The sequence below is a fragment of the Microcaecilia unicolor genome, chromosome 3 (genome assembly GCF_901765095.1).
Source record: "Microcaecilia unicolor chromosome 3, aMicUni1.1, whole genome shotgun sequence".
NCBI lineage: Eukaryota > Metazoa > Chordata > Amphibia > Gymnophiona > Siphonopidae > Microcaecilia > Microcaecilia unicolor.
Window position 1 is genome coordinate 196,784,622 of NC_044033.1, and position 25,883 is coordinate 196,810,504.

The 25,883-nt window shown below is 48.1% G+C and overlaps 1 protein-coding gene across 3 annotated transcripts; it reads left to right on the top strand.

The window, feature by feature from the left end:
• The first annotated feature begins 164 nt into the window (after nucleotides 1-164).
• On the top strand, nucleotides 165-25,883 carry LOC115466026 (transmembrane protein 56-like). Of its 3 annotated transcripts, none has more exons than XM_030196975.1 (8): nucleotides 165-254; nucleotides 2,307-2,395; nucleotides 2,928-3,099; nucleotides 20,576-20,665; nucleotides 22,112-22,170; nucleotides 23,563-23,657; nucleotides 23,763-23,836; nucleotides 24,246-25,883. In XM_030196975.1, exons 3-8 carry the CDS (start codon nucleotides 2,930-2,932, stop codon nucleotides 24,550-24,552), a joined length of 795 nt encoding a protein of 264 aa, XP_030052835.1. In that variant the 5' UTR covers nucleotides 165-254; nucleotides 2,307-2,395; nucleotides 2,928-2,929; the 3' UTR covers nucleotides 24,553-25,883. The 3 variants fall into 3 exon arrangements, with proteins under 3 accessions (XP_030052835.1, XP_030052833.1, XP_030052836.1); XM_030196973.1 differs by lacking the exon at nucleotides 165-254 and adding an exon at nucleotides 1,102-1,220; XM_030196976.1 differs by lacking the exon at nucleotides 165-254 and adding an exon at nucleotides 2,132-2,196.

Sequence of the window (25,883 nt, forward strand, 5' to 3'; positions counted from 1 at the left end):
GCATAGCACACCAAAGCCTGCCCACCAGTACAATAGTACATAAGAAGGCCGGTAGGTGACACAGTTACTCTCTCCTTGTGTCCAGTCCAGATTTCAATGGCTCATTTCTAAGAAGACTGTCCACACTTTTGAAGTACAAATACAATTAATGATCCCTTGAACTGCAGTACACCAGCCCCCTCTGGCCTCCAGCTGCTTCAGTGATGTGGTTCCTTTTGCTAATTTATTATAATTTCGCCTGCAGACTGTAAAAGGTGAGCACTCTTCCTCCCTCCCCTTTGTTTCGGGTTCACCAGCGTGGCTGATTCGGGGGTGGGGGTGGGTTCTTCATGAACAGGATGAATCAGCCACACGAATCCAACCACTTTCCTCTGCAGGAAGGGCCCTTTTCAAGCTTTGCAGAGCTAATCCATTCAGGGCACCGTTGACTTACTCAGTTATGCTGTGTAGGGAGAACCTCTATTACAGGTAAGTAATCTCACGATTTCAATCTAAAACAGTTAACCTGGGCGAGGGAGAGGGACCTTCAGTCTAATCTGCCACATCCAGACTAGGACCACAGCACACAATACCTCTTTGTTCAGTCCATCCCCAGTGCCCCATACAAGCATTCAGATCCCGCCCCCAGCATTACCCCCCTGCCACCAGTCAATCCAGGCACAGCCAGTCAGATACAGTGCTTAAAGGCTATTTTTTAAACATATTTAAGATGAAAAGCAATACATACACCAATATTTATTATATTTTTGCTAAATACTGAAAAAAAATGCACCTCACTCTTCTCTGCAGCACCTCCTTCACTCACCGCTCTGCCAATTCATCTCATTCTTATATTGCTATTCTGGTCCCCAGACGTTCACACACACATACAGCACTGCCAATGCACCCCTGAAACCCTCACACACATAGTCACAGGTCTCTAATGCACCTCATTCCTGCCTGCTGCGCCCCTCACAGCTCCTGTCCTGTCACTCGCTTGCAGAGACCCGTTGGGCGTTAAACTGTGGCCACACCCCTGGAGGCGGGGATGTCCTGGGAGTGGGCGGGGCGTGTGACGTGTCCCGTGTCCAGCCGGCTCGGTGCTCTGTGCAGCCTGCGGGTGCTGCCGCCCGGTCCACTCCGATCGCCCCGGAGTCCTGGTTCTGGAGAGCGCTGCAACCGTGGCACTGGCCGGGGGGGGGGGGGGGGTCTGTCCGGCCGGAGGTTGCCTGCAGGGGCCGGTGAGTGACCGGCAGTCGGGGCCACGTTTAAATATCCTGAGGATGCCCAATCCGGAGATGGGAGGGGGGGTCTCCTCCCCTCATTCGTATTTCGGGAGGATTAAGGGGCTGGGAAGGGGGAGGGAGAGGAGGGTCTGTCACTGTCACCGGGTAGCAGCTGCCTCCTCCCAGGATCGGATCTGTCTCGATTCTTGCTGGCTGGGCTGCCCTCCCTGCTTCACAATCACATCTGCATTTCTGGAGGAACGGGGAAGGAGGCCGTCAGTGTCCCCCTGTATCCGTTTTTTACCTTTTGCCACAAATGTGACTCGGTTCTTCATGTCTCTGGATTTAAATGGGGGGGGGGGGGGGGGAATCCCATTCCTTCCCCTCCTCACATCTGCATTTCTGGAGGAAGGAGGCTGAGGGAAGGGGAGGGGTCTGTCTGTCACTGTGTAACAGCTACCCCCTCTCAGGATCAGATGTGGCTCAGCTCTTGTTGCTTCTGGATTTATGAGGGGGGTGGGGGGAAGGACTGTGTAATCTTCTGGGCTCTAGAGAGAGCAGGGAATAGGCACAAAATAGGAATGGATCCGGGAGGAGGTTCTGTGTTTATAACCGGACCGGGGTTCAAACCAGAGGAGGGTAACAATGAAAGGGGGTCGGTGTCCTTAAAGGTAGTAGCCAGACTTCGGCAGGAGGGGGGGGTCCAGAGCTCAAGGTGAGGGGGCACATTTTAGCCGCCGCCGCCGCCGCCACCACCTCGACCCCCGCCACCAACCCTCCCCCACCTTTGCTGGTGGGGGACCCCCGCCAGCCGAGGTCCTCTTCTTCCTTCGTTCTGTTTCTGTCTGCAGGACGTCAGACAGCAACAGAACAAAGGAAGAAGAGGACCTCGGCTGGCGGGGGTTGGGGTCCCCTGCCAGCAAAGGTAGACGACGGCGGGTTTTTCTCCCTCTGAATGCGGCTGGGTCTGAGTCAGTGGGCGGATTCTAACGTAAGGAACCGGTTGGTTCTGTTGTTTTTTGATTTCTGTATTCTTTTGTGATGCTGCATTGGAGATGCGGATTTTATCGTCTACAAATTAACCGGTAGCTGATGTTACAGTTACAGACGTGTTGCTTCTCCGGGTCCTTGGCTGACAAATTTCTGCTGTGGTTGCCGACTTCGTAGTCCATTGGACCACCAGGCTGCAGGTGAGTTGCTCTTTTCTCCATATGTTTCTGCTGAAGTCGGGCTGTGGGATTCCCCCCCCCCCCCCCACCACCACCACACACACACACACCGCTGATATTGGGTGGGCAGAATTCATTTCATTTTTCCCATCTGCAGTCTTTCTTTTTACCTTTGCAAGCCTTATATTTTTACAGCAGAAAGGATGCCTCTTTCATGTGTTATGTCACTTTGGCTAGGAAACGAGACAATTTCTGACAGCACCTTCCTAAGCACAGGGGAGTCAGTACTGAAACATGTCAAATAGTTCTTAAACCCAGAGCCCAGGGTCCTCTCCTGGACTGCTGATCACACAGTGGTGCTCCTTGTAATCTTGGGCAGGTACCTCAGTTTCACAGAGGATCCTCTGTGGACAGGAACTATCTAATGCACCTGAATGTAACTCACCTTGGACCTACTATCTTCAAATCCCCTTTCCCTAGCACTGGGTAAAAGTGGAAAGGCAGCCAGCTGAGGGATGGATATAGTGCTACCTCCTCTCTCCCCCCCTTACAGGAATGGCAGCACAGGAGATGGACGACAGCACCCGGATCAGCTATAGCGTGGTCGCTGGGAGTTTCATGGTCTTCCAGTTTCTCTTCTCTGCAGTGAGCCCACATCTCTCGTCCTCGTTCAGCCAGCGGTACCGGGAGCTGCCAGCAGGCAAGAAATGCGAGTGGGACTCCAGGTAATTTGGTGCCTCATCCCTCCCACGCATACCAGCAGCCTTAATCCTCCCCTCAACACTGTAATAATTAAACAATCCCAATCCTCATGCAAAAAGCAGGTTACAGGATGTGCTGTTCTTTATTTCAATGTGAATGTAGCTGTTCTTTGCTGCTGCCTAGGTAGTTACCTAGCCTGGTCTTGCTTAGAGTTAGGCTGACCCTGTTCCATGCAGAGTTCAGCCTCAGAGCTCTGCTTCTGAGGGCTTCCCCTATCCTAGCCAATCCAATTTTCTGCCTGTGCATGGTGAAGTCGCAGGACATAGATGTATGCATGATCACTTCCCTGAAAAACTGCATAGCCATAGCATCAGGTGCAGGAAGCCTTGCAGTAAGGTAAGCTAGGAAAGGCATGGCCTTTAGGGCCTAGAATGCACCAAAATGAGGATTTAAAAATAAACAACAGAGGAGGTGAAACATTGCGTGAAACCGAGCAGGTGTATTCAGGAAGAGCTCAGACCTGCAAACTTGAGATACCAGTTGGACTGGGTTTCCTGCCACCAGGCCCACTACATGTCATTCTCTCAGGGAAGATGACCTCGGTGCCTCCCTGCATTCAGGAAAAAACAAGTTCATGCTTGTACGTACAGCACAATGCCACCATATAGGAGATGCCATCTTCCTCATCAGAAATGACCTGTGGTGCAAGGTCCAACTGTGAGGGCAAGAATACATCCCACTCGCTGCAGTCCATTGTCTCACTGCAGTATCCAAATGGCAAAGTGATGGTGAGAGGCCTCTGGCCAGACTGAGAATCCAAGGCTTTCATTTTGGTAGTGGTGAAGGAGTTCAGCTTAAGGGCCAAGCTGGCCAGGACCCATTTGTTCCCAGTGAGATAGGTACAGGATTCCGCCCGGGACAGAGAGCTCGGAGGACTGGTTCAGGGATAGCATTTGGTTGCTTTGGAGGGAGGCAGGGCGAGTGAAAGAAGATTAGGCACCCTAGGTGACCCTTTATTCCCCCACCCACAGTGGCCACAGACCCCAGATTTAGGGGGCAAAATGGGAAGGGAGATTGGAAGCCGCTACTGCAGGAGCTTTTTGAGGGGGCACTTCTGCCACCCCCAAAGTCTGAAGCACTAAGCAAGTACCTAGTTTGTGTAATGGTAGCACTGGCCCTGGAGGGAGGAGCTAATGGTTTGAAGGCAGTAATGGGCAGACTGCTTCAACTCAGACATATTTTTATGTACGTTTTACTTTTTTGTTAATATTTACAATATTTATAATAGCATCAAATTGAGAGACAATGAATAGAGCTGCACGTTAAATCAGGCCTGATTAATCTGGATATATCGAAAACCCAACTGGCTGCTGGGCCACTGGACAGGATTGAGGAAGCCTTGTGTTAACTCATTCTTCTTGGTATATTCCTACTCTGGGCAAAAATGAGCCTCCAAGGGTAGCAACTGAGAAATAGTTATTCCTGCCCGTCAGGCGCAACACCCTCCTTCCAGGTTTGCCTTTGATTTGTAATAGTGTAGCTCAGTGGGGGAAAGCCACTTGAGAAGCAGAGTAGGACTTTTGCAGCCGTGGCGAGGACACATTAATTAGGGGCTCGATAACATTGGCAGAGTCTGGGGGATCTGTACAGATGAAGCTATGATCAGTGAGGCGGAGGCAGCTGAGGGGGACTCTTCACCCTGTTCTCCCCCATGGTCTAGTTTCGGGGAGTCTGAGGGGTCTGGCAGGCCATCACGGACTGATGATCCAGACGAGGGTGGCTGCTTGCCACAGGAGTTGGATGGCCCTAAAGCGGTTCGGAGTTTCCACCGCGACGAGCTGTCAGCTCTCATTTCTGATGCCTTACAGGCCCTTTGTATTGAAGATCCTGACGAGGGCGCTGCCTCTTCTATCAATCTTAGGATGGCTAGCACTAAGAAGCCTTCTCGGGCTTTTCCCGTGCATGCTTCCATCCAAGAGCTTATTTCAGCTCAATGGTCTGACCCTGATGGTCCCTTGAAGGTGACCAGGGCTATGTGTCACCTTTACCCTCTGAGTGAAAGTCAGTTGGTCCTCTTTGGGATGCCTAAAGTGGATGCGTTAGTCACGGTGTGACTAAAAAGACTACTCTCCCGGTGGAGGGAGGGGTCGTTTTGAAAGATATGCAGGACCGGCGGCTGGAAGCCGTGCTGAAGCAGTCCTTTGAAATCTCGGGCCTTTCCTTACGGGCGGCTATTTGCAGTTCCTATGCAGCCTGGGCCTGCCTTTCCTGGTTGCAGCAGGCCTGTGAGCAGCCCCCCGATTGAGCGGGTTCCCTCGCTGAGGTCGGCCCGCGTATGGAGTCTGCCCTGTCTTTTTTTGGCTGATGCCCTTTATGGTCTGGTCAGAGCTTCGGCTAAGCAGATGTCGGTGGCAGTTGCTGCCTGCCGCCTTCTTTGGCTCCGGCATTGGGCGGCTGACATGGCCTCTAAGCAAAGGCTGGTGAGGTTACCCTTTTGGGGCCTTCTTTTATTTGGGGAGGATTTGGAGAAGATTGTTAAGGACCTAGGGGACTCTAAGTCCCAACGGTTGCATGAGGATAGGTCGAGGCCTTCTTCCAAAAGTCCTTTTTTTCCCTCTTCCAGGCCACATTTTTGCGAAGCTCGCAGGTATCGCCCAGGGCGCTCTGCGGGGTTTGGTCAACGTACCCGTTTCCAGCAGAGGAACTCCTTTCGTTCGGACAAACGCACTGCGGTGTCCGGACAACGCCCAGGAGTTCAGGGGCATCCTCCACAATGATGAGGTGCTGGTCCACTCGTCGGTTCCCGCAGTAGGGGGTCATCTCTCCCTCTTTTTCGAGGAGTGGACCAAGATTACTTCGGATCAGTGGGTCCTGGACCTGATCAGAGAAGATTACCGACTAGCATAGGCGCCCGGTATAAGAGGCTTGGGGAGGCTAAGCCTCCCCAGCCAGAAGTGCAGCAAGGGCGGGGCTGGTGCAGCTCGTTAACATCTCCCTCCCCCCCCCCCCCCCGTCCTCCCGACTAGTGCGGTGCTGCTCTCCCCCTCCGCTCCTGTCACGTCGTCTTTGAACGAGGCTTCCTTCCTGTAGCATCAGCAATGATGTAAGCGCCGTTGCTTTCAGCCTGCCCCGGAAGCACTCTCTGAACAGCTTCCCGCGTAGGAGGGATGCTGTCCAGAGAAGGCTTCCGGGGCAGGCTGAAAGCAACGGCACTTACATCATTGCTGATGCTACAGGAAGGAAGCCTTGTTCAAAGACGATGTGACAGGAGCGGAGGGGGAGAGCGATACGGTACCGCACTAGTCCGGGGGGGGATGGGAAGCGATGCCAGACAGACAGACCGACCAAAGGGAAAGGGGGGTGGAGAGAGGAGGATGTGAGATGCCACATCTAAGGGGAAGAGGGAGGAAGGAAAGCAATGGCAGGGCATGGGAAAAGGGGGGGGGGGTGGAGAAAGGAGTAAGAGTGATGGAAGCAAGAAGGGGAGGGAAGAGAAAGGTGGGATTCATGAGGGAGAGGAGAGATGCATGAGGACGCTGGAGGAGAGAGAGAGAAAGTGGAAAAGTGCAGGGGAGAGCCAGAGAGAGATGGGGAGAGAAAGAGGGGACATGGAAGAGATCAGGGGAAAGCCAGGGACATGGAAAAGAGCAGGGAAGAGCCAGAGAGAGATGGGGAGAGAAAGAGGGGCCATGGAAAAGAGCAGGGGAGAGCCAGAGAGAAGATGCTGGATGGAAGAGGGGTACAGAGAGAGAGAGATTAGTGGAAAGATGGCGGGAGAAAGAGGGGACATGGGCAGGAGAAAGAAACTGGGGGAGACCCTAGCTGTCAGACGGAGAAACGCTGAATGAAAGGAGGGAGAAAGAGGGAAAAGCTGGAAGGAGGGGGCAGAAAGAGGGAAGACACTGGACGTAAGGGTAGGGAGGGAAAGAAAGAAAGAGGAAAGACACTGGAAGGATGGGGATAGAGAGGACATGCTGAATGGAAAAGGGTCAAGAGAGAGAACTGTTTAGAAGGAAGGAGATATAGAGGGAGACAATGGATGGAAGGAGAGGGAGACAATAGACAGAAGGATTGGGAGAGGGTAATGGGTAGAAGGATGGAGAGAGAAAGAGGGATGACACTTGATGGAAGGGTAGAAGAGAAAGAGGGAAGGTGCTGGACATGGATGGAGGGGAGGGAAGAGAGGAGAAATCTGGACATAGATGGAGTGGAGGGCAAGGAAAAGAGGAGAAATGTTGGACAAGGATGGAGGGAAGGAAAGACAAAGGAAGTACATGCACATTGATGGAGGGGAGGGGAGAAATGCTGGATATGGATGAAGGGAAAATTGCTGAATTTAAAGGCTGGATCGGAACACTTTGAGGGCAGATGCTGAAACTGGAGAAAGGATAGGGACAGGGCTACAGATGGTAGACAGGACGCATAAGGACACACAAGGACGCATAAGGACACAGGAGGATAGTGGACATGGTGAGAGAAAAAATATCAAATGGAAAGAAGACACTGGGACCAAAGCGAATAGAAAAACTAAATGATCAGACAACAAAGGTAAAAAAAAAAGTATTTTATTCAGAATTTATTAACTGGAATATGTCAGCTTTTGGAAATGTGCATCTGTGATATTTTGCATGTAAGTTTCAATTTTTCTAGTATTGCTGCATGCTGAGTCTGACTTCTTGAGGTAACTTTCCAGTTTTGCCTTCATATCTGTTGTGTCATGTGTTTTTCATGTGTAATCAAGGTGCAGTATTCTACCAGTGTGTAGTATTTACAGCCCCTTATGGGTTTTTGTTTTTTTGTTTCACTAGGTTTCAGAGCCCGGTGTAATTACAGTGCTGCCTTTCCACGCATAAGGTTGTAGCTCGTCCTGTTCTTGGAATTAGTGCTGTTATGGTTTGCTAAGGTTATGAGTGTGTTTTTGCACAAGTTTGTGTATAGTGTTTTGCGGTGGAGAGATTGTGTATTGGCCTTACTGAGGTGGCACCAAAATATCAGAAAGGGTTTTAGAGCCTAAATCACGACACACTACCTCTTGAAGGATCTACATATAGTCGTTAATAAAAGGAGCTCATTGTGAACACTATCCACCCTAAAAGGGTGTTTTGTGGCTCTACATGAGAATTGTGATATTATGATCCCTTGTTTCATATTGTTGACGGTCTGCATTTTCCATATGGGTGGTATATTGGTGTATTAGGGTCTGCCTAGTGTTATGGCACAGTAAGGTTCTGAGTGTGTTTTTGCACAAATTTGTGCATAGTGTTTTACAGTTGAGCGATTGTGGTTAGTATATGCTTTGAGCAACCACTTTATTCTTTGACATATGATACATATCTAATATCTAAATTCAATAAAAGGTATTAATTGTGACTTTTATTTTTATTTATTTTTTCTGTGTGTTATCAGACAATTATGGATTTAAGCTCCACCCCTGGCTCCACCCCTAACCCTGCCCCCTTTAGCCTCCCCAAACAGTTGGGCCACCGACTGTCTATGCCGACTAGAATTTGCTGCCCCGGTGGGAGACGCGTTTTTGGAGTCCCGATGTGGCACTGCCGTCAAGCGGGCAGCGGTACACGAGACCTTGCAGGTGTTGCTGAAGCTCGGAGCGGTGGTACCGGTTCCTCCCGTCGAACGCGGCTGCAATCACTACTCCATCTATTTTGTGGTGCCTTGAAAAGGCGGGTCGTTCTGACCTATCCTCGACTTGCGCAGAGTCAACGAGGCCTTAGGAGTGCGACACTTCCGCATGGAAACCCTGTGCTCCGTCATTGCGGCGGTACAGCCAGGAGAGTTTTTCACGTCTCTGGACCTCAAGGAGGCGTATTTGCATATTCCCATCTGGCCGCCGCATCAACAGTTTCTCCGGTTTGTGGTATTGAGCCATTTCCAGTTTCGCGCCTTGCCTTTCGGCCTGGCAACTGCCCCTCGGACTTTTTCCAAGGTGATGGTAGTGGTAGCTGCCTTTCTCAGGCGAGAGGGTATCAGAGTTCACCCTTATCTAGACGACTGGCTCATCAGAGCGGATTCGGCAGACGAAAGCCGACTTGCCACAGCCAGAGTTGTTACAGTTCTTCAGTCACCTGGCCCCCTCAGTCTCTCGAGTATTTGGGGGTCCAGTTCGACACAGCTTCAGGGTTCATTTTTCTTCCCGACAGTAGGCGCCTCAAGCTTCAGAATCGGGTCCGCCTGCTCCTGCAGATGCCTCGCCCTCGAGCTTGGGACTTTGTTCAGCTCCTGGGATCGATGAGGGCCACCATAGAGGTGGTTCCCTGGGCGAGAGCTCACATGAGACCACTGCAGCTTGCTCTGCTTCAGCAATAGTCTCCGATTTCCCAGGAATACCAACGCAGACTAAGGTGGCTTCCTGCGGCCCAGCGCAGTATGGATTGGTGGCTTGGTGAATGTGATTCAAGAGTAGGCTAGGCATGTGAGGAGCTCATGGGGTGAAGGAGGTGACCTGATAGGTTGAAAGGGGCAGAAGTAGTGCGAGAGGGTGTGGGATGGAGGCGGTGATATGAGGGTGTGATATGGATGGTAGTGAATGTGTGTGGTAGGTTCTTTGGGGTGAGGTGGAGGCGGTGGTGTGAGGATATGATGGGGGATAGAAGAGATGGTATGAGAAGTTGATGGGGATGGAAGAGGTGGTTTTGAAGACATGGTGTTGAGGGTAGGGGAATATCTACTTCTGAAAAAAATCATTTACTGGGCCTTGAGGGCTTGGGAGTCACAACTATAGCCGAGATTTGTTTGCTTTATTTTTGTCTATTAGATTGTAAGCTCTTTGAGCAGGGACTGTCTTTCTTCTATGTTTGTGCAGCGCTGCGTACGCTTTGTAGCGCTATATAAGTGCTAAATAGTAGTAGTAGTAGTTTCCGACAGCATGCTGCGGCAGGGGATGCCACTGGCTCTTCCGTTTTGGTGTCTGGTGATAACGGATACCAGCCTTTCGGGCTGGGGAGCTCATTGCCAGGGATGTTATGTTCAGGGTCTGTGGTCCACCGCAGAAGTGGGATAGTCCATCAATCGCTTTGAACTGAGAGCAATATTCCAGGCTCTTCTGGTCTTTCACAGGACACTGGAGGGTCTTCCTGTCCGAGTTCTTGTCGGACAACACAACAGCAGTGGCCTACATCAATCATCAGGGCGGCACTCAGTGCAGGGCCCTGGCTGCGGAGGCGTCTCAGATCTGCAACGGGGCTGAGCACCACCTAGAGCTGCCATCCGCAGCTCACATAGCCAGTCAGAGCAACATACAAGCCGATTTCCTCAGCAGACATCAAATCGACCCGGTGGAATGGGAACTGGCAAAAGTAGTTTTTCTTCAGATTTGTGCCAAATGGGGGACTCCAGGCTTGGACCTCATGGCGTCAAGCGTAAACGCCCAAAGTCCCTCGCTTTTTCAGCAGAAGGAGAGATCCTCGCTCAGCGGGGTTGGATGCCCTGGCTCAACCTTGGCCCTCGGGCCTCCTGTATGTGTTCCCTCCTTGGTCCTTGATAGGGCGAGTACTACTTCGGATTCGCCTGCACCGAGGATTGGTGATTCTCATCGCCCCAGATTGGCCAAGGCGTCCGTGGTACGCAGATCTCCGGCAGATGCTGGTGGACGCGCCTCTTCCTTTGCCTCTGGTTCCGAACTTGTTAGTTCAGGGTCCGGTGACTATGGAAGATCGTTGCCGCTTTGGTGTTACGGCCTGGCTCTTGAGGGCGCAATTGAGGGAGAAGGGCTATTCTAATAAGGTTATTGCCACGCTCTTGCAGGCTCGCACGCGGTCTACCTCTGTGACTTATGCTCGGGTCTGGCGCGCTTTTGGGGCGTGGTGTACTCCAAAGTCTATCTTGCCAATTCTGGCGACAGTCTCGCTTTTACTGGACTTTTTGCAGGACGGGCTGCAAAAGGGCCTGGCCTACAATTCCCTTCGAGTTCAATTGGCAGCGTTGGCCTGCTTCCGGGGGAAAGTCTCCGGCTTGTCCCTCGCTGCTCATCCGGATATTGTCCGATTTCTCAGTGGAGCGCTTCATCTCCGTCCTCCTTTGCGGTCGCCCTGTCCGGCTTGGAACCTGGGGCTTGTGTTGAAGGCGCTCCAGCGATCTCCGTTTGAGCCTCTTAAACAGGCTTCTGAGAAGGATGTGACTCTCAAGACAGTTTTTTTAGTGGCAATGACATCGGCAAGAAGAGTGTCTGAGCTTCAGGCTCTTTCCTGTCGGGATCCTTTTCTACAGTTCGCGGAATCCGGGGTAACTGTTCGTACGGTGCCTTCCTTTCTGCCTAAGGTGGTTTCAGCTTTTCACCTGAACCAGCCGATTTTTCTTCCTTCCTTTTGTAAGGAGGAGTTTCCGGACTCCTTTGGGCAATTGCGCCTTTTGGATGTCCGCAGGGCTCTGTGGCAGTATCTGCAGATGTCAAATGAGTTTAGGAATTCTGATGATTTGTTCTGTTGGCAGGTCCCCAACGGGGGTTTCCGGCGCCTAAGGCCACTATAGCCCACTGGCTTAAGGAACTCATTTTTTCTGTTTATCTGCTTTCAGGGCGGTCGCCGCCTGAAGCATTTAAAGTGCACTCTACGAGGGCAAAGTCCTCTTTGTGGGCTGAAACGGGTGCCTTTTCTCTTCGAGAGATCTGTCGTGCGGCTACCTGGGCTTCTCAGCTCTCTTTTGTGCGGCATTACAGGCTGGATGTGGCAGCGCGGCAGGATGCACATTTTGGAGCGCAAGTGCTTGCTCGCGGAGTTGCCTGTTCCCACCCTACTTAGGGAGTGCTTTGGTACATCCCATCAGTTAATGTATTCATCTGCTGTTGATGACCAGGAAGGGAAAATTAGGTTCTTACCTTGATAATTTTCTTTCCTTTAGTCACAGCAGATGAATCCATGATCCCTCCCTGTCTGACTTTAGTTTTTGTACAGATGTTGCATACAGACATTGTGCCTCATCAGTACTTGAAAGCAAGCTATCAGAGTTACTACATGCTGTTTTTATTGCAGGAGGTTGATAACGTCCCTCCTTTGTTTGGTTATTGCTGCGGTTCAGGGGCGTTTGTTCTCTGTGAGGAAAGTTTATGTTATTTTGCCTTTCTTATTCACTCTGCTTTGGAAATTTCATATACTGAAGGCAGAAGGGGCTGGGCGTCCAGGAACACCATGTGTTCTCTATCTCCACCTGCTGGTAGGCGGATACAACCCATCAGTTAATGGATTCATCTGCTGTGACTGAAAGAAAGAAAATTATCAAGGTAAGAACCTAATTTTCCCATACAGCACATCTATTGCTGTCCCTCGATCCAACTCTTTGATCACACAGTCAAAGAAATTAATCAGATTTGGGTCCTGTAATCCATTAGATTCCAAAAACTTTAGTAGTCTCCGCTATAAAAGCGTTTCCATTAATTTACTTACCACAGAAGTCAGACTTACCGGCCTGTAGTTCCCAATCTCTTCCTTCAGCTTTTGTGGAGAGGGACCACATCTGCTCTTCTCCAGTCCTCCGGGACCACTCCTCACTCTAGAGAAGCACTGAAAAGCTCAGCCAGTGGAGCCACCAGAACTTCCCTAAGTTCCTGCGGTACCTTCAGATGTATGCCACCCGGTCCCATCACTTTGTCCACCTTTAGTTTAGCCAAATCCTCACGAACACAGTCCTCTGAAGATCGTTCAGGGACCACCACCCCTCCATTCCTATTTGTGTTTATCTTCTGCGGTCCTGCTTCCAGTCTTTCAGCTTGAACATAGAACAGAAATATTTGTCAAGCAATTCCGCCTTACCTTTGTCAACTTCTACATATTCCTCCCCTTCACCTTTTGAGTCTCACAATGACACTTTTGAACTCCCTCCTATCACTAACGTATCTAAAAAATGTCAGGACTCCCCATTTTACCGTACTGGCTATTTTTTTTCTTCTGTTTGCATCTTTGCTTTCCTGACTACCAGTTTCTTTTAGCTTTTCCAGATATTATAGCTTGTCTTCCTCTTTATTTATTTATTTATTTATTGCATTTGTATCCCACATTTTCCCATCTTTTTGCGGGCTCAGTGTAACTTCCAATACATTATGAATAATGGAAATACAATTTGTTACAATTCAGGTTATGGATTACATTGTGAAGGGTAAGCGAGATAAAGTCAAATTCGATAAGGAATAAATTGATTGAAAGGAAAAATGAGAGAAATGAGACATTGGAAGGAGAGAACGGGAAATTAAGGGGCGCTATATGAAGCATATGGTATACATTTTTCTGTGAATAAAGGTATGAGTGTGGTGAGATTAGGGGGTTGTGAATTCATAAGTGGATGTATTGATGTATTACTGAACAGTACGTGTGAGCTTTATGTGTTTTGGTTCTTTCCGTAAATTTTATCAAAAAGATGTGTCTTCAGTGACTTACGGAAGTTGGTTTGTTCATATATCGTTTTCAGGTTCCGTGGCAGTTTGTTCCAGAACTGCGTGCTCATGTAAGAAAAGGTTGATGCATGCAGTGTCTTGTATTTCAGGCCCTTGCAGTTAGGGAAGTGGAGGTTGAGGAAAGTTCGGGATGATCTTTTTGCATTTCTGGGTGGTAAGTCGATTAACTCAGACATGTAGGCTGGGGCTTCGCCATGAATGATTTTGTGGACTAGTGTGCATACTTTGAAAGTAATGCGTACCTTGAGTGGGAGCCAGTGTAGCTTCTCTCGTAAGGGTTTTGCACTTTCATATTTTCCGAAGATAAGTCTGGCTGCTGTATTCTGGGCTGTTTGAAGTTTCTTTAGGATTTGCTCTTTGCAGCCTGTGTACAGTGATCTCTTGTAGTTCATAAAGGCTAACCTCTTTTTCCTTTTCAGCTGCTACTTTTGAAAACCAAAGCGGCCTCCTTTTCCTCAAATTTATTTATTCTCCTTTAAAAAAAAAAAAAGGTTTGTTGCTTTTACAATAGCTCTTTCAGGTTTGCCCATTGCTTTCCAGCTTATTCCAGATGTTCCCATCCGGACAGCAATTCCTTGAGGTAATCCCCCATCAGCATAGAGTTAGTTTTTTTTGAAGTCTAGAACCTTCACTTTTGAATTAACCCTCTCCACACTTATCTTACTATTAAACCACACCATCTGGTGATCACTGAATGCCAGATGATCACCTACCGTAACATCAGAAACAGTCTCCCCATTAGTAAACACTAAGTCCGCTATGGCCCCGTCTCACATGGTTCCTTTACCAACGGCTGGAATAGTTCCCCCTGTAGAGAATCCAACATCTCCCTGCTTATAAAAGACCCTGAAATAGGGATACCCCAATCAACATCTGGCATATTATGTTTCAACTTTTTTTTATTAAAGACAAAACAGAGATAACAACTTCTCCAATGATTGTACTTCAAGTATACATAATCTGTATCAAGTGAAGCTCAAATATTATAAACCGTCAATAAACTTTTATTGTTTTAACCCCACGCCCCCTCCTTACCTAGTTATATTATGTTTCCACAATTTTATTGATGATTTAACAAAATGAACAATCACCACCTTCAACATTCAGACAATAAAGAGAATATGTATCCAAAACCATCTTTGCGTAGACAAGATAGTGGTTACATCATCAACATAGGCACCCCGTATAAGAGGCTTGGGGAGGCTAAGCCTCCCCAGCCTAATCGTGGACTTCCATTTGCGATGCAGCCCCCCCCCCCCCCCCCCCGCCCGTTTTGACCTTTTATTTCTGTGGCAGCGACGTCAATGAAGAAAAAAGACTACAGGCTCGCCGCCAGCTTCTCCCTTGTCTCTGCACACAGTGTCCCGCCTTCTGTGGTGATGCATTTCCTGTTTCTGTGAGGGCGGGGCAATGTGTGCAGAGAGAAGGGAGACGCTGGCGGCGAGCCTGTAGTGTCTTTTTCTTCATTGACATCGCTGCCACGGAGCGTATGGAGATAAGCTCCGCCCCCTTTAGCCTCCCCAAACAGTTGGGCTACCGACCGTCTATGATCATCAAATATATTTGAACAGTAACCCCCACCCCATCCCTCCCTCTCCTGTTATAATTCAACATTTTTTGTTTTTATTACGATATCACAAAACCTCCCAACAAAAGGTTCCAGTTACAGCACCCCACCCCCCTCCTCACTACCCCCCCCTTCCCCCTCCCTCCCTCCCCCTCTTTCAGAAGCTGTCAACTCTTATTCCTTCTACCCCCTAATGCGGGCGATGCCTATCATCAGTGGATCGCAGGCTATTAAGGATGAGGCTACGCCCCCGTGGGACTCAACACTTGAAGGTATGGGTTCCAAACCGCCAAGTAAGATTTGTACCTGTTTGGTGACCCTTTCATATCTTTTGCTTCCCAAACTGCCAATTGGTGGACCTGATTTCTCCTGTGCGAATAAGCTGGCTGTTCTTCTACTGTCCAATACTGCATAATGTCTTTTTTCCCCACTAAAGCAAGTTTACAACACAACAGTGCCGCAGGTTTATTTAAAACATTGAAAGCCTGAGGGACATCCAGCAGCAATTGCTCCACCGACCCACCTATGTCTCGGGCCAGTAGCCGACTCATCTGTGGATTTGCCCCCCCAAAGATTTAATGATAGGGCATCCCCAAAGGGCATGCGTGAGGGTGTGAACCGACTGCTTACATTTCAGACAGTTGTACACTCCACTAACCCCCATATGTGCCAATTGTGCCCCCGCCATATATGCCCAAAGTACCACTCGAAACCCACATTCCCTTAATCGAGCCTCAGCCGTCAATGCAGGTATGCCCTGAATGGTGGCAGCGACATCCCAGGAACCCAAAACCACCCCCAGGTCATCTGCCCATTTACTTTTCAACTACTCAAAATCCCTCTCTGGTCCCCCCTGTAACAGGGCCTTACGTAAGTTTGAAACTGAAAACCCTACATCAGAGACACCCTTAAAAAATTCATTGCCCCCACCCTTTCCTGGAGTTGTGAAAAACTTATCATTTGTCGCTCTTTCAGCAACAGGTTCTCTAATCTACTTATGTATGCCCTTCTGTTCCCAAAGTCTGAAGGTGGGATTATCATTCCCTGGCTCAAAAGCTATATTCCCTCTAATTGACAATTGATCTGAGACCTCTGCATTACCTCCCAACTTAATTATCAGCCGCATCCAATCCTCTTGCATTGGACGCATTAAAATCCCATTGCTAAAACTCACTGGCGTTCGTACCCTCCACAAATGTAACAATGTATAGTAGTCATACGGTGCATATAAGGCTTTTTCCAATTCTGTTGGGGTATATACCTGTTTAGATTCATACCAGTCCTCTAAATGTCTCAATAAGCACGCCCAATTATATTGTCTTAAATCTGGTAACCCCCCCTCCCCATCTTGATTCCAGGGACCAATCAACCTATCCACTCTAAGTTTTGGGGGTTTTTTGCCAGCCCAACAAAATTTGCCAATTAACCTGTACAATTTCTTCAAGTCTTTCTGTAAAAGCCTTATTGGCAAGCTCTGGAGGGCATATAACCATCTTGGGAATATAACCATTTGTATTAATCCCACTCGTCCTAGCAAGGAGATTGGTAGGTCTCTCCAGTTTTATAGCTGTTTCTCAGTAGCTTCCAGTAATGCCCTTAAATTTAACCCATATAAGGTTTTGATCTCCATGGATAGATAAATCCCCAGATATTTAAAAGAACCTGTGGCCCACCTCAGCGGAAACTCCCCGTCCCATTGGCTCTTTACCTGCGGCGACGACGGCAGAGCTTCTGATTTATCTAAATTCAATTTAAATCCCGCAAAATCCCCATATTCTTTAAAGGAGTCCAACAGCGCCTGCAGCGAGCTTTGCAGGTTCCGTAATTGAACTAGCAGATCATCAGCAAAAGCTGCCACTTTAAAAACAGTAAGAACCTATCTGGACGCCGTGTATCTCTAGGTTTCCCATTATGTCCCGAACTAAGGGGTCCAATGTTAACATAAAAAGCAAGGGGGACAGAGGACAGCCCTGCCGCGTACCCCGAAGTACCCGAACCAGTTCTGACTCCTGCCCCTTAATCAATATCGTCGCCTGCGGATTCGCATACAGGGCCTTAATGACTGATACAAACCATCCATCAAATCCATATGCCTTCAAACATGCAAACATAAACTCCCAGTGTACCCGGTCGAAAGCCTTCTCAGCATCAAAGCTAATCAAAGTGACGGAAAACCCTTGCGATCTCTGTATTCCAGCGTTGACAAAATGGTACGTATGTTCTCAGCCACCGTATGCCCTCTCACGAAACCAACCTGTGCCTCGTGTATCAGATTGGGCAAAACCCTAGCCATACGGTTCGCCATGATCTTAGCAAGAAGTTTAGCCTCAAAATTCAAAAGCGATATGGGCCTATAAAACTCTGTTTTAGCTTGATCTCTGCCTGGTTTGGGTAAAACCACTATCTGTGCCATAGCCAGCGAGGGGGGTGCCCGCTCCTCTTCCATGCATTTGTTAAAAACATTAGTAAGTACTGGGACAATTTCCACCCCCATCAATTTGTAGAATTCTGCCCGGAAGCCATCCACTCCAGGTGCCTTCATTAATGGGCTTTGATTTATCATCGCCGCCACCTCATCTTCTGATATTGGAGCATTCAGTCTATCTCCCTCTTTCCGGTTCACTGTGGGTAGTTGAATATTATCCAAATATAACTCTCCCCATACTGTAATACTTATGAAAGGCCTCACAAATATCCTGATCTGTATGTACCAGTTGGCCCTTGCTATTTCGTATGGTTGCCATGTGTTGCCGGCCTTTGCGTTGATCTATCAGCCTTGCCAGTAATCTACCTGCTTTATTACCATTATTATAATTGGTATCTGTAGCATGCTTGCGATTTAGCTGCTCTCTGGTGTAACAATGTATTCAATGCTGTTTGTAGTTCTATTAGCTTTTGCCTGTCCACCCTATTATGCAACTGCCCATATCGTTGTCGTGTCCTCCTTAATAGTAACCCCAAATTTATAATTTCATTATCCCGTACTTTCCTTATATGATGTGTGTAGCTTATGATTTCCCCCCGGAGCACTGCCTTAGCTGCCTCCCAGTAGAGCACCGGATCCTGCACGTGTTCCTCGTTTGTTATCTTGTAGTCTTCCCATTTCCTCAACAGGCGCTCTTTAAAATTTAGGGTCATTATACAATTCCAGGGGAAACCGCCATCTATTATTATGGTCCCTCTCCAGTCTCTATTGCCCACTCCATCCTGACCCAGGCACGATCAGATATAGCATACGGACCTATTTCTGATTTTCTTACCCTTCCAAACTCCTCTTTGGCTACCAGTATATAGTCTATGCGTGTTTGCGTTGCATGTGCTCGTGACCAGTGAGTATAATCCCTGTCCATAGGATGCAATTCCCGCCATACATCCACTAAGCCCAGCAGTTGACTCAAGCCAAGCAGGCCTTTATTCGCATAATATTCTGTATGTAATTAATTGTGTATCTACTCTTGAATGACGCTTGACATGATGTAATATTGTAAGCCACATTGAGCCTGCAAATAGGTGGGAAAATGTGGGATACAAATGCAACAAATAAATAAATAATATGTGGCTTTCTGGTTCGGGGCTGAGCGGTCTAGTACTGGATCACAGACTGCGTTAAAATCCCCCCCAATCACCAGAGGGGCATACTCCTTTGCCAAAAGTAACTTGTTCAGGGCCCAGTAGAATTTCTTGTCGTATTGATTAGGTGCATAGATATTACAGATATACTTTCCGATGATTAATAACCGCCTGCACCAGTATATAGCATCCCTCTGGGTCTGTTGCAATTATCTGAGCTGTTCCCACTATTCCCTTTTTAAACAGAATGGCTACTCCTCCTTTTTTACCCCCCCCCCCCCCCTCCCCGGGATGCCGCTGCCATGCATTCTCCCAGCCACCAAGTTTTCAATTTCATATGTTCCATTGTGCTTAAATTAAAATCACCTATTAGTAGTACTTCCCCTTTCACAGCTAGATTTTGAATGTCTTCAATGAAATCACTGTCCACTTCTGTTTGTGAAGGAGGCCTGAATATCATACCAATTTGCCATTCCCTCTTTCCACATTTACCCACAGTGCCTCTTCCTTACCCTGTAGGTCCTGCAATGGGGTGGCTTTAATATTATCTCCCTTGCACAATTGCAGGAATCAAGTCTGATTTCCAAGGAACTATTTCTCAAAAATATGATTCATTAAAAAATAGGGAGAAAAAAAGACCGTCATTGATTCAAATTCCAGCACTCAATAAATGTGGTTGGTCATCTGTAATCATGGGTCAAAAAAAACTCCCTCAGAAAATAAACGTTTAATAAAATTGAAAATTGTTTTAGATCCACTAAACGTTTATTTTCTGAGGGAGTTTTTTGACCTATGATTACAGATGGACCAACCACATTTATTGAGTGCTGGAATTTGAATCAGCAAGGTGTGTGGGTTGGCTCGTTTATGAGGTCTTTTTCTCCCTATTTTTTAATGAATCATATTTTTGAGAAATAGTTCTTTGGAAATCAGACTTGGTTCCTGCAATTGTGCAAGAAAAGTATATTGTTCACATTGATACCATTGATATATTGAGATAGGTTCTACTCAATCGATGGCATACTGGTCCTGAAGGTTGTAGTTTTAATATTATCTTTAACATATAATGCCACTCCCCCTTCCTTTCTTCCTACCCTGTCTTTCCTGAACAGATTATAGCCTGGTCTAACTATATCTCAGTCATGGTTGTCTGTGAACCATGTCTCTGTGATTGCCACTAAACCCAAATCATCCTCTTCCATCACAGCCTCAAGATCTAAAACCTTATTTCCCCTACTTCAGGCATTAGTATATATTGCTTTCCAGACGTGTCCCCCTTTCCCCCCCATTCGTGTAGAGGTATTTAATGGTTCACTCACCTGGGGGCTTTGATCACCCTGCCCCAATGCTTCTAGTTTAAAACCCTATTCAGTAGGTTTAGCAGTCTGCTGCTCAAGACGCTTCTTCCCTTCTTTGATAGATGGACACCATCTCTGCTCAGCAGCCCTTGGTAAAACATCCCGTGGTCCAGGAAGCCAAAATGGTCTTGACGACACCATCTGCTCAGTCACATATTCACCTCCAGGACATGAGCTTCTCTGCCTTGGCCTTGACCCTCAACAGGGAGGATCATCGTGAACATTAAACAAAGGCTTCCCTCAATTGCTATCTGTGCTCTAAAAAGCTCTAAAAACCAACCTAAAATACTATGTTAGACTAAAACACTATTTATATAAAACCCTAACAGAGACTTTAAAGGGTACACTATTGTCTAAACAGACTTTGCTAAATAAGTAGCGTAATTTAACAAAACAATGAATTTACTTATTCAATCCCAAGCTGAATATAATTTCCAGCAGGTAAGATACACCACTGAAGTATTTCTCCCCTCAGCTGCTCCTTTCTCATCACCTCTTTATGACTAGGGAGAAGCCACATGGTCCAGGCGCTTTCTCCTGTATGTGATAACACAGGCTCATGTTTGGAAGGAAGGTGGCTAAGGAGTTTCTCTTCTTTTTCCTAGGTGTGTTTCCACATCTCACGCGCTCATTGTGGGCTCCTTCTGTCTGTACATCTTAGCCTTTGATGAGAAAGTGAATGCTGACCCAGTCTGGTAAGATCCATTTACAGCCCCGATACCTCCCCCACCCTCTGCCCCACCAGAAGTCAGGTGGTGATTCAGAGGCCCTGTCCCCATAGCTGCCTAAGTGGTATCTGCTCATTTCACAGCAGTAGGCAGGCAGGGTCTGAAGATAGCAGGGCTGGTGTGGCTAAAACCAGATGGTCTCTGATGCCACCAGCACTTGCTTAGAGGACACTGAAGTTTCATTAATGCGAGAGATCTGGTACTCATATAGGATGCCAGTTCCCACAAGCTGATATCTCCCATGGGGGGGGGGGGGGGGGATGGGGAATAGAGAACAGAGTAGAGATGCACCATAGTGGCCCTCCCAGCCCAGACATCATGGGGGACAGTCTAGGGAAGGTGCCAAGGGGGACAGCCTCTTTCCAGCAGCAGGATGGGAGGAATGAAGGCATCTTTTGTACACAAGCATAATATTCCTCTTGTTTCATGTCCCGTGACTTGCTCTCAGAGGGAGTCTGGAAGGATCTGGCCACTCCGTGTGCTTTCTTGCTTAGAGTTGCTGGGAATGGCAGCAGGAGACTCTGTCCAAGGTCAACAGGGCTGGCAGTACCAGGCCGCAGTCTCTAAGTTTACCAAAGTCTCCTCTGGCATATTCAGTCTTTGCATTTTGTTGGAGTCTCCTCTGGTATTTTCAGCCCCTGCATACTCTGCATTTTGACAGTTTGCTTTTGCATTTCAACCCCTGCACTCACTCCATTTTGCTGGAGTCTCCTCTGGTATTTTCAGCCCCTGCACACTCTGCATTTTGACAGTTTGCTTTTGCATTTCAACCCCTGCACTCACTCCATTTTGCTGGAGTCTCCTCTGGTATTTTCAGCCCCTGCACACTCTGCATTTTGACAGTTTCCTTTTGCATTTCAACCCCTGCACTCTCTCCATTTTGCTGGAGTCTCCTCTGGTATTTTCAGCCCTTACGCTCTCTGCATTTTGACAGTTTCCTTTTGCATTTTCAACCCCTGCATTCTCTACATTTTGCTGAAGTCTCCTCTGGAATTTTCAGCCCCTGCACTCTCTGCATTTTGACAGTTTCCTTTTGCATTTTCAGACCTTCCACTCTGGATTTTGCTGTCTTTCCAGACCAGTTCATGAACATGTCCCTTAGAGCAATATGAATCTGGCTTATGAGGAAGTAGGCTTAAGGAGAATGTCAAAACACATGACAAAGTTAGATTAAATTAAAACTAAGACACAGAGAAGCTCAAGCATTACAACAGGCTGATTCCAGGAGGGAGACCTTTTGGCCAGGCCAGAACTTACATCCAAAATGTCCCTGCTTCTACACAATGAAATGCAGGACTGGCCTAAAATCTCCCGCCTGGATTGGGGTGAGGTGGCAAAAGGACCAGTTTTCACTGCAACCCCAGCTTCCACATCAGTGAGCGCATGTGATACCTGTTTTGACTTGCCTTTCAGGGGAGACCCTCGCCTTGTGAAGATGAATGTGGCTATAACCTGTGGCTACCTCCTGTATGGTAAATACTGCAGCAGCACTTCACTGCCAGGAAACACTGCTCAGGCTCATTTCTAAGGAATGTGTCCCTCCAGCTCAGTCACTGAGGGGCCACTTTACTGTTTTTATTATCTAGTATCCCAGCACAGTGTAAGGGAACAATCTTCCCTCTGACCCAGTGTCCCAGTATAGTATTAGGGAACACTCTTTCCTCTGACCCAGTGTCCCAGCACAGTGTAAGGGAACAATCTTCCCTCTGACCCAGTGTCCCAGTATGGTGTTAGGGAACACTCTTTCCTCTGACCCAGTGGTCCTTCATGGTGTTAGGGGACACTCTCCTCTGACCCAGTGTCCCTGCATGGTGTTAGGGAACACTCTTCCCTCTGACCCAGTGTCCCAGTATGGTGTTAGGGAACACTCTTTTCTCTGACCCAGTGGTCCTTCATGGTGTTAGGGGACACTCTTTCCTCTGACCCAGTGTCCCAGTATGGTGTTAGGGAACACTCTTTCCTCTGACCCAGTGTCCCAGTATGGTGTTAGGGAACACTCTTCCCTCTGACCCAGTGTTCCTTCATGGTGTTAGGGGACACTCTTCCCTCTGACCCAGTGTCCCAGTATGGTGTTAGGGAACACTCTTCCCTCTGACCCAGTGTTCCTTCATGGTGTTAGGGGACACTCTTTCCTCTGACCCAGTGTCCCAGTATGGTGTTAGGGAACACTCTTTTCTCTGACCCAGTGTCCCAGTATGGTGATAGGGAACACTCTTTCCTCTGACCCAGTGTCCCAGTATGGTGTTAGGGAACACTCTTCCCTCTGACCCAGTGTTCCTTCATGGTGTTAGGGGACACTCTTCCCTCTGACCCAGTGTCCCAGTATGGTAGTTAGGGGACACTCTTCTCTCTAACTCTCTATTGGTTTTTCATTCCTTCATTTATTTGCTTGGTATACCAGTGTTTTCTTCTTTTTCCCTTCTATCCTATCTGACATTGTAGTTATTTTTCTGATCTGTACGTTGTTTTTAGTTATTTTCCATATAAACTGAGTAGCATTTAAGCGGTATAGCAAGTGTAATAAATAACTCAGGTTGTCTCAGCATGGCTAGGTCAGTGTTAAATGTACTGGGGCCCTGGGCAGATGTTTGGGAGAAGGTCTGTATCTCCTTCAATTTCAAGCAGGGTTGGGGCCCCCTGTGGAGGTGGGGCCCAGGGCAATGGCCCTGTTTGTCCCCCTCCATACCAGCTCTGCAGCATGGTATTAGAGGGCACTTCATCCTCTGAGCCAGCCCCTGTGTAGGTTATAACTGATTGTCTGACTGAGCTGAAGCCCCTAATTTCCTTGCTGCATTCAGCTGGCATCCTGCAGCACTGAAATTTCCTCTAGGTTTTAGGTAAATGTGTTTTCCTCTTCCCTTCAGACATCCTGCTGCTTGCACGGTACTGGAAGTTGATGGGGGATGCATATTTTATTTGTCACCACCTGGCGGTGCTCTATGCCTACGGATATGTTCTAGTAAGTCCACCATTCTCTGCCCATTAGTCCTCTTATCCTAGGGACAAGGTATCAGAGTGTGTGAATTTACTCTAAATAATACAGGTTCTTTTTCTCAATCTGCAGAACCGGGGTGTGCTTCCCTATTTTGCCAATTTCCGCCTCATCTCAGAGCTGTCAACGCCATTTGTCAATCAGAGGTAGGCTTTGTAGAAGCACAGTCCTTTTGTCTGAGAAAGGCAGGTGGGTTGTATGGGGTGGGGGTAGAGCTTTGTATGCACATGAAGTTCTGTTCCCTCCTCCAATGGTAGTTGTGCTTCAGGATACTGCAGAGCTAATCTGGATGCATATGCTACAGCAGCAACTCAGCAGTCACCTGCAGGCATGTCCAGAATTGTAAACAATGTGTTTGGTTTTTAGCGGAGATTTAGTATACAACAGGCATACTGGGTCAGACTAATGGTCCATCTAGCTCTGTATCCTGCTTCCAACAATGGCCAATCCAGGTCACAAGGACCTGGCCGAAACCCAATTAGTAGCAACATTCCATGATGACATTTTTACAGCTGCAGCCTCTGGGAACTCAGTGATCTTATTCTTGTCCTGCAGGTGGTTCTTTGATGCAACGGGACAGCCACGCTCCTCCTGGCCAGTGCTCCTGAATGGATTCGCTATGGTGACCGTCTTCTTCCTGGTGCGCATTGCAGTCATCCCGCGCTACTACGGTGAAGTTTTTGCAACCTTCGGGACCGAGGCTTTCGAGAAGCTGGGCCGTGGTCCCCAAGTGGCCTGGATTATTTCCAGTGTGGTACTGGATATCTTGAACTTCTTGTGGATGTACAAAATTTTGCGAGGCTTCTACCGGGTGCTCAGTCGTGCCTCATGGAAGAAGGCACAGACGAGGCACGCGGACTGAAGGGGAGCTGCGGATGTTTCTCTCCAGACAGGGCTAAAGACGGTGGTGCTCGGGTCTCAGAGCACTGCGTCACTGCATTGCAGCCAGGAGAGGCCCCCCCCCCCCCCATCCAAGGTTTCCTTTGAAGTCTAGTTGGGTGGTGAAATGACCTCTTCACCCTTATTGCTGTGCCCATACTGCTGGAAACTGCAAGTCCCAGAGATCACTCGGCCATTATTGGCCTTGCAGAGTCAGCTACTGGGGTGGTGTTGGGTAGGAAGTGTATGTACAGAAGAGGCAAACTTTGTCTTTGGAACTAAGGGGGGGGGAGGGTCCTTCTTTAACAAAATGTCAGTCTTAAGTTTGTCTGAAAGTTCATTGGAGAATGGTGTGTGTACTAAGGCAGTGTTTGGGCATCCTTCTGTCTTGCTGCACAACCTTCTAACCTCAGCGACCTCGAAAACCAACCAGCCCGCGCACATCTTCAGGACGCAACAGATGCGCATGTTGGACTCCAAAATGCAATGCTTTGTGTTCCCCACCCCACGTGAAACTAATTGTCCCTTCCTCAGCCTAAATCAGACATCACCTGGTGATGACATGACTGTTTATTGCCTGAAACCAAGCGAGCAAGAACAGAGATGCCACGGCTCACAGTTTGTACAATGCAGTCACTGCGCTGGCTCCATATTGTCAGATAAGATATGAAGTTCCTGCTGGGGGAAAGAGCAGCTGGATACCTTTTGGCATAACCACATTTCCTCTCCTCCGAGCTTGGCCTATGGATTCTCCATGGTAGAGCCACGTGGCAGTGAGGGAATTTCACCTTCTGTGGTGCTTGGTCTAATGTCAGCCAGCTTCCAGCTAGGAACGTGAATGCTGCGTAATAGTTTTTATTAATTTCCAAATGCGGACTCTCTGGGACTTGCTTACATGTCTAGAAATAGAACAGACTTGATACAATAATGTCACACTATGATGGTGTTGGTGGGAGACCCTTCCCTGTCTCTGAGGGGGCTCCTCTGACAGCCTGCTGCTTGCCTGTACCTGACAGACCATAGAAACCACATTTTCCCCCTAGGCTTTGGAAACATTATGCATCAGAGGGGAAGAGGAAAGAACAGTGAACAGCACAGTGGTCTCACTGTTTGCTTTTCTTTTTGTTCATGAGATTGTGTTTTAAGCAGACTGCAAATGAAACAACTTGTAAACATTTTTGGGGGGAGGGAGGGAGGGAAGTTGGCTTTGTACCTCGGCTAATGGTGCTAATACAAGTAGAAATCAGAAACGGCCTTTTTAAATATATGACGAGCTCTGGATTTTAACTACTTGATGTCTCTATTTTTATGCCA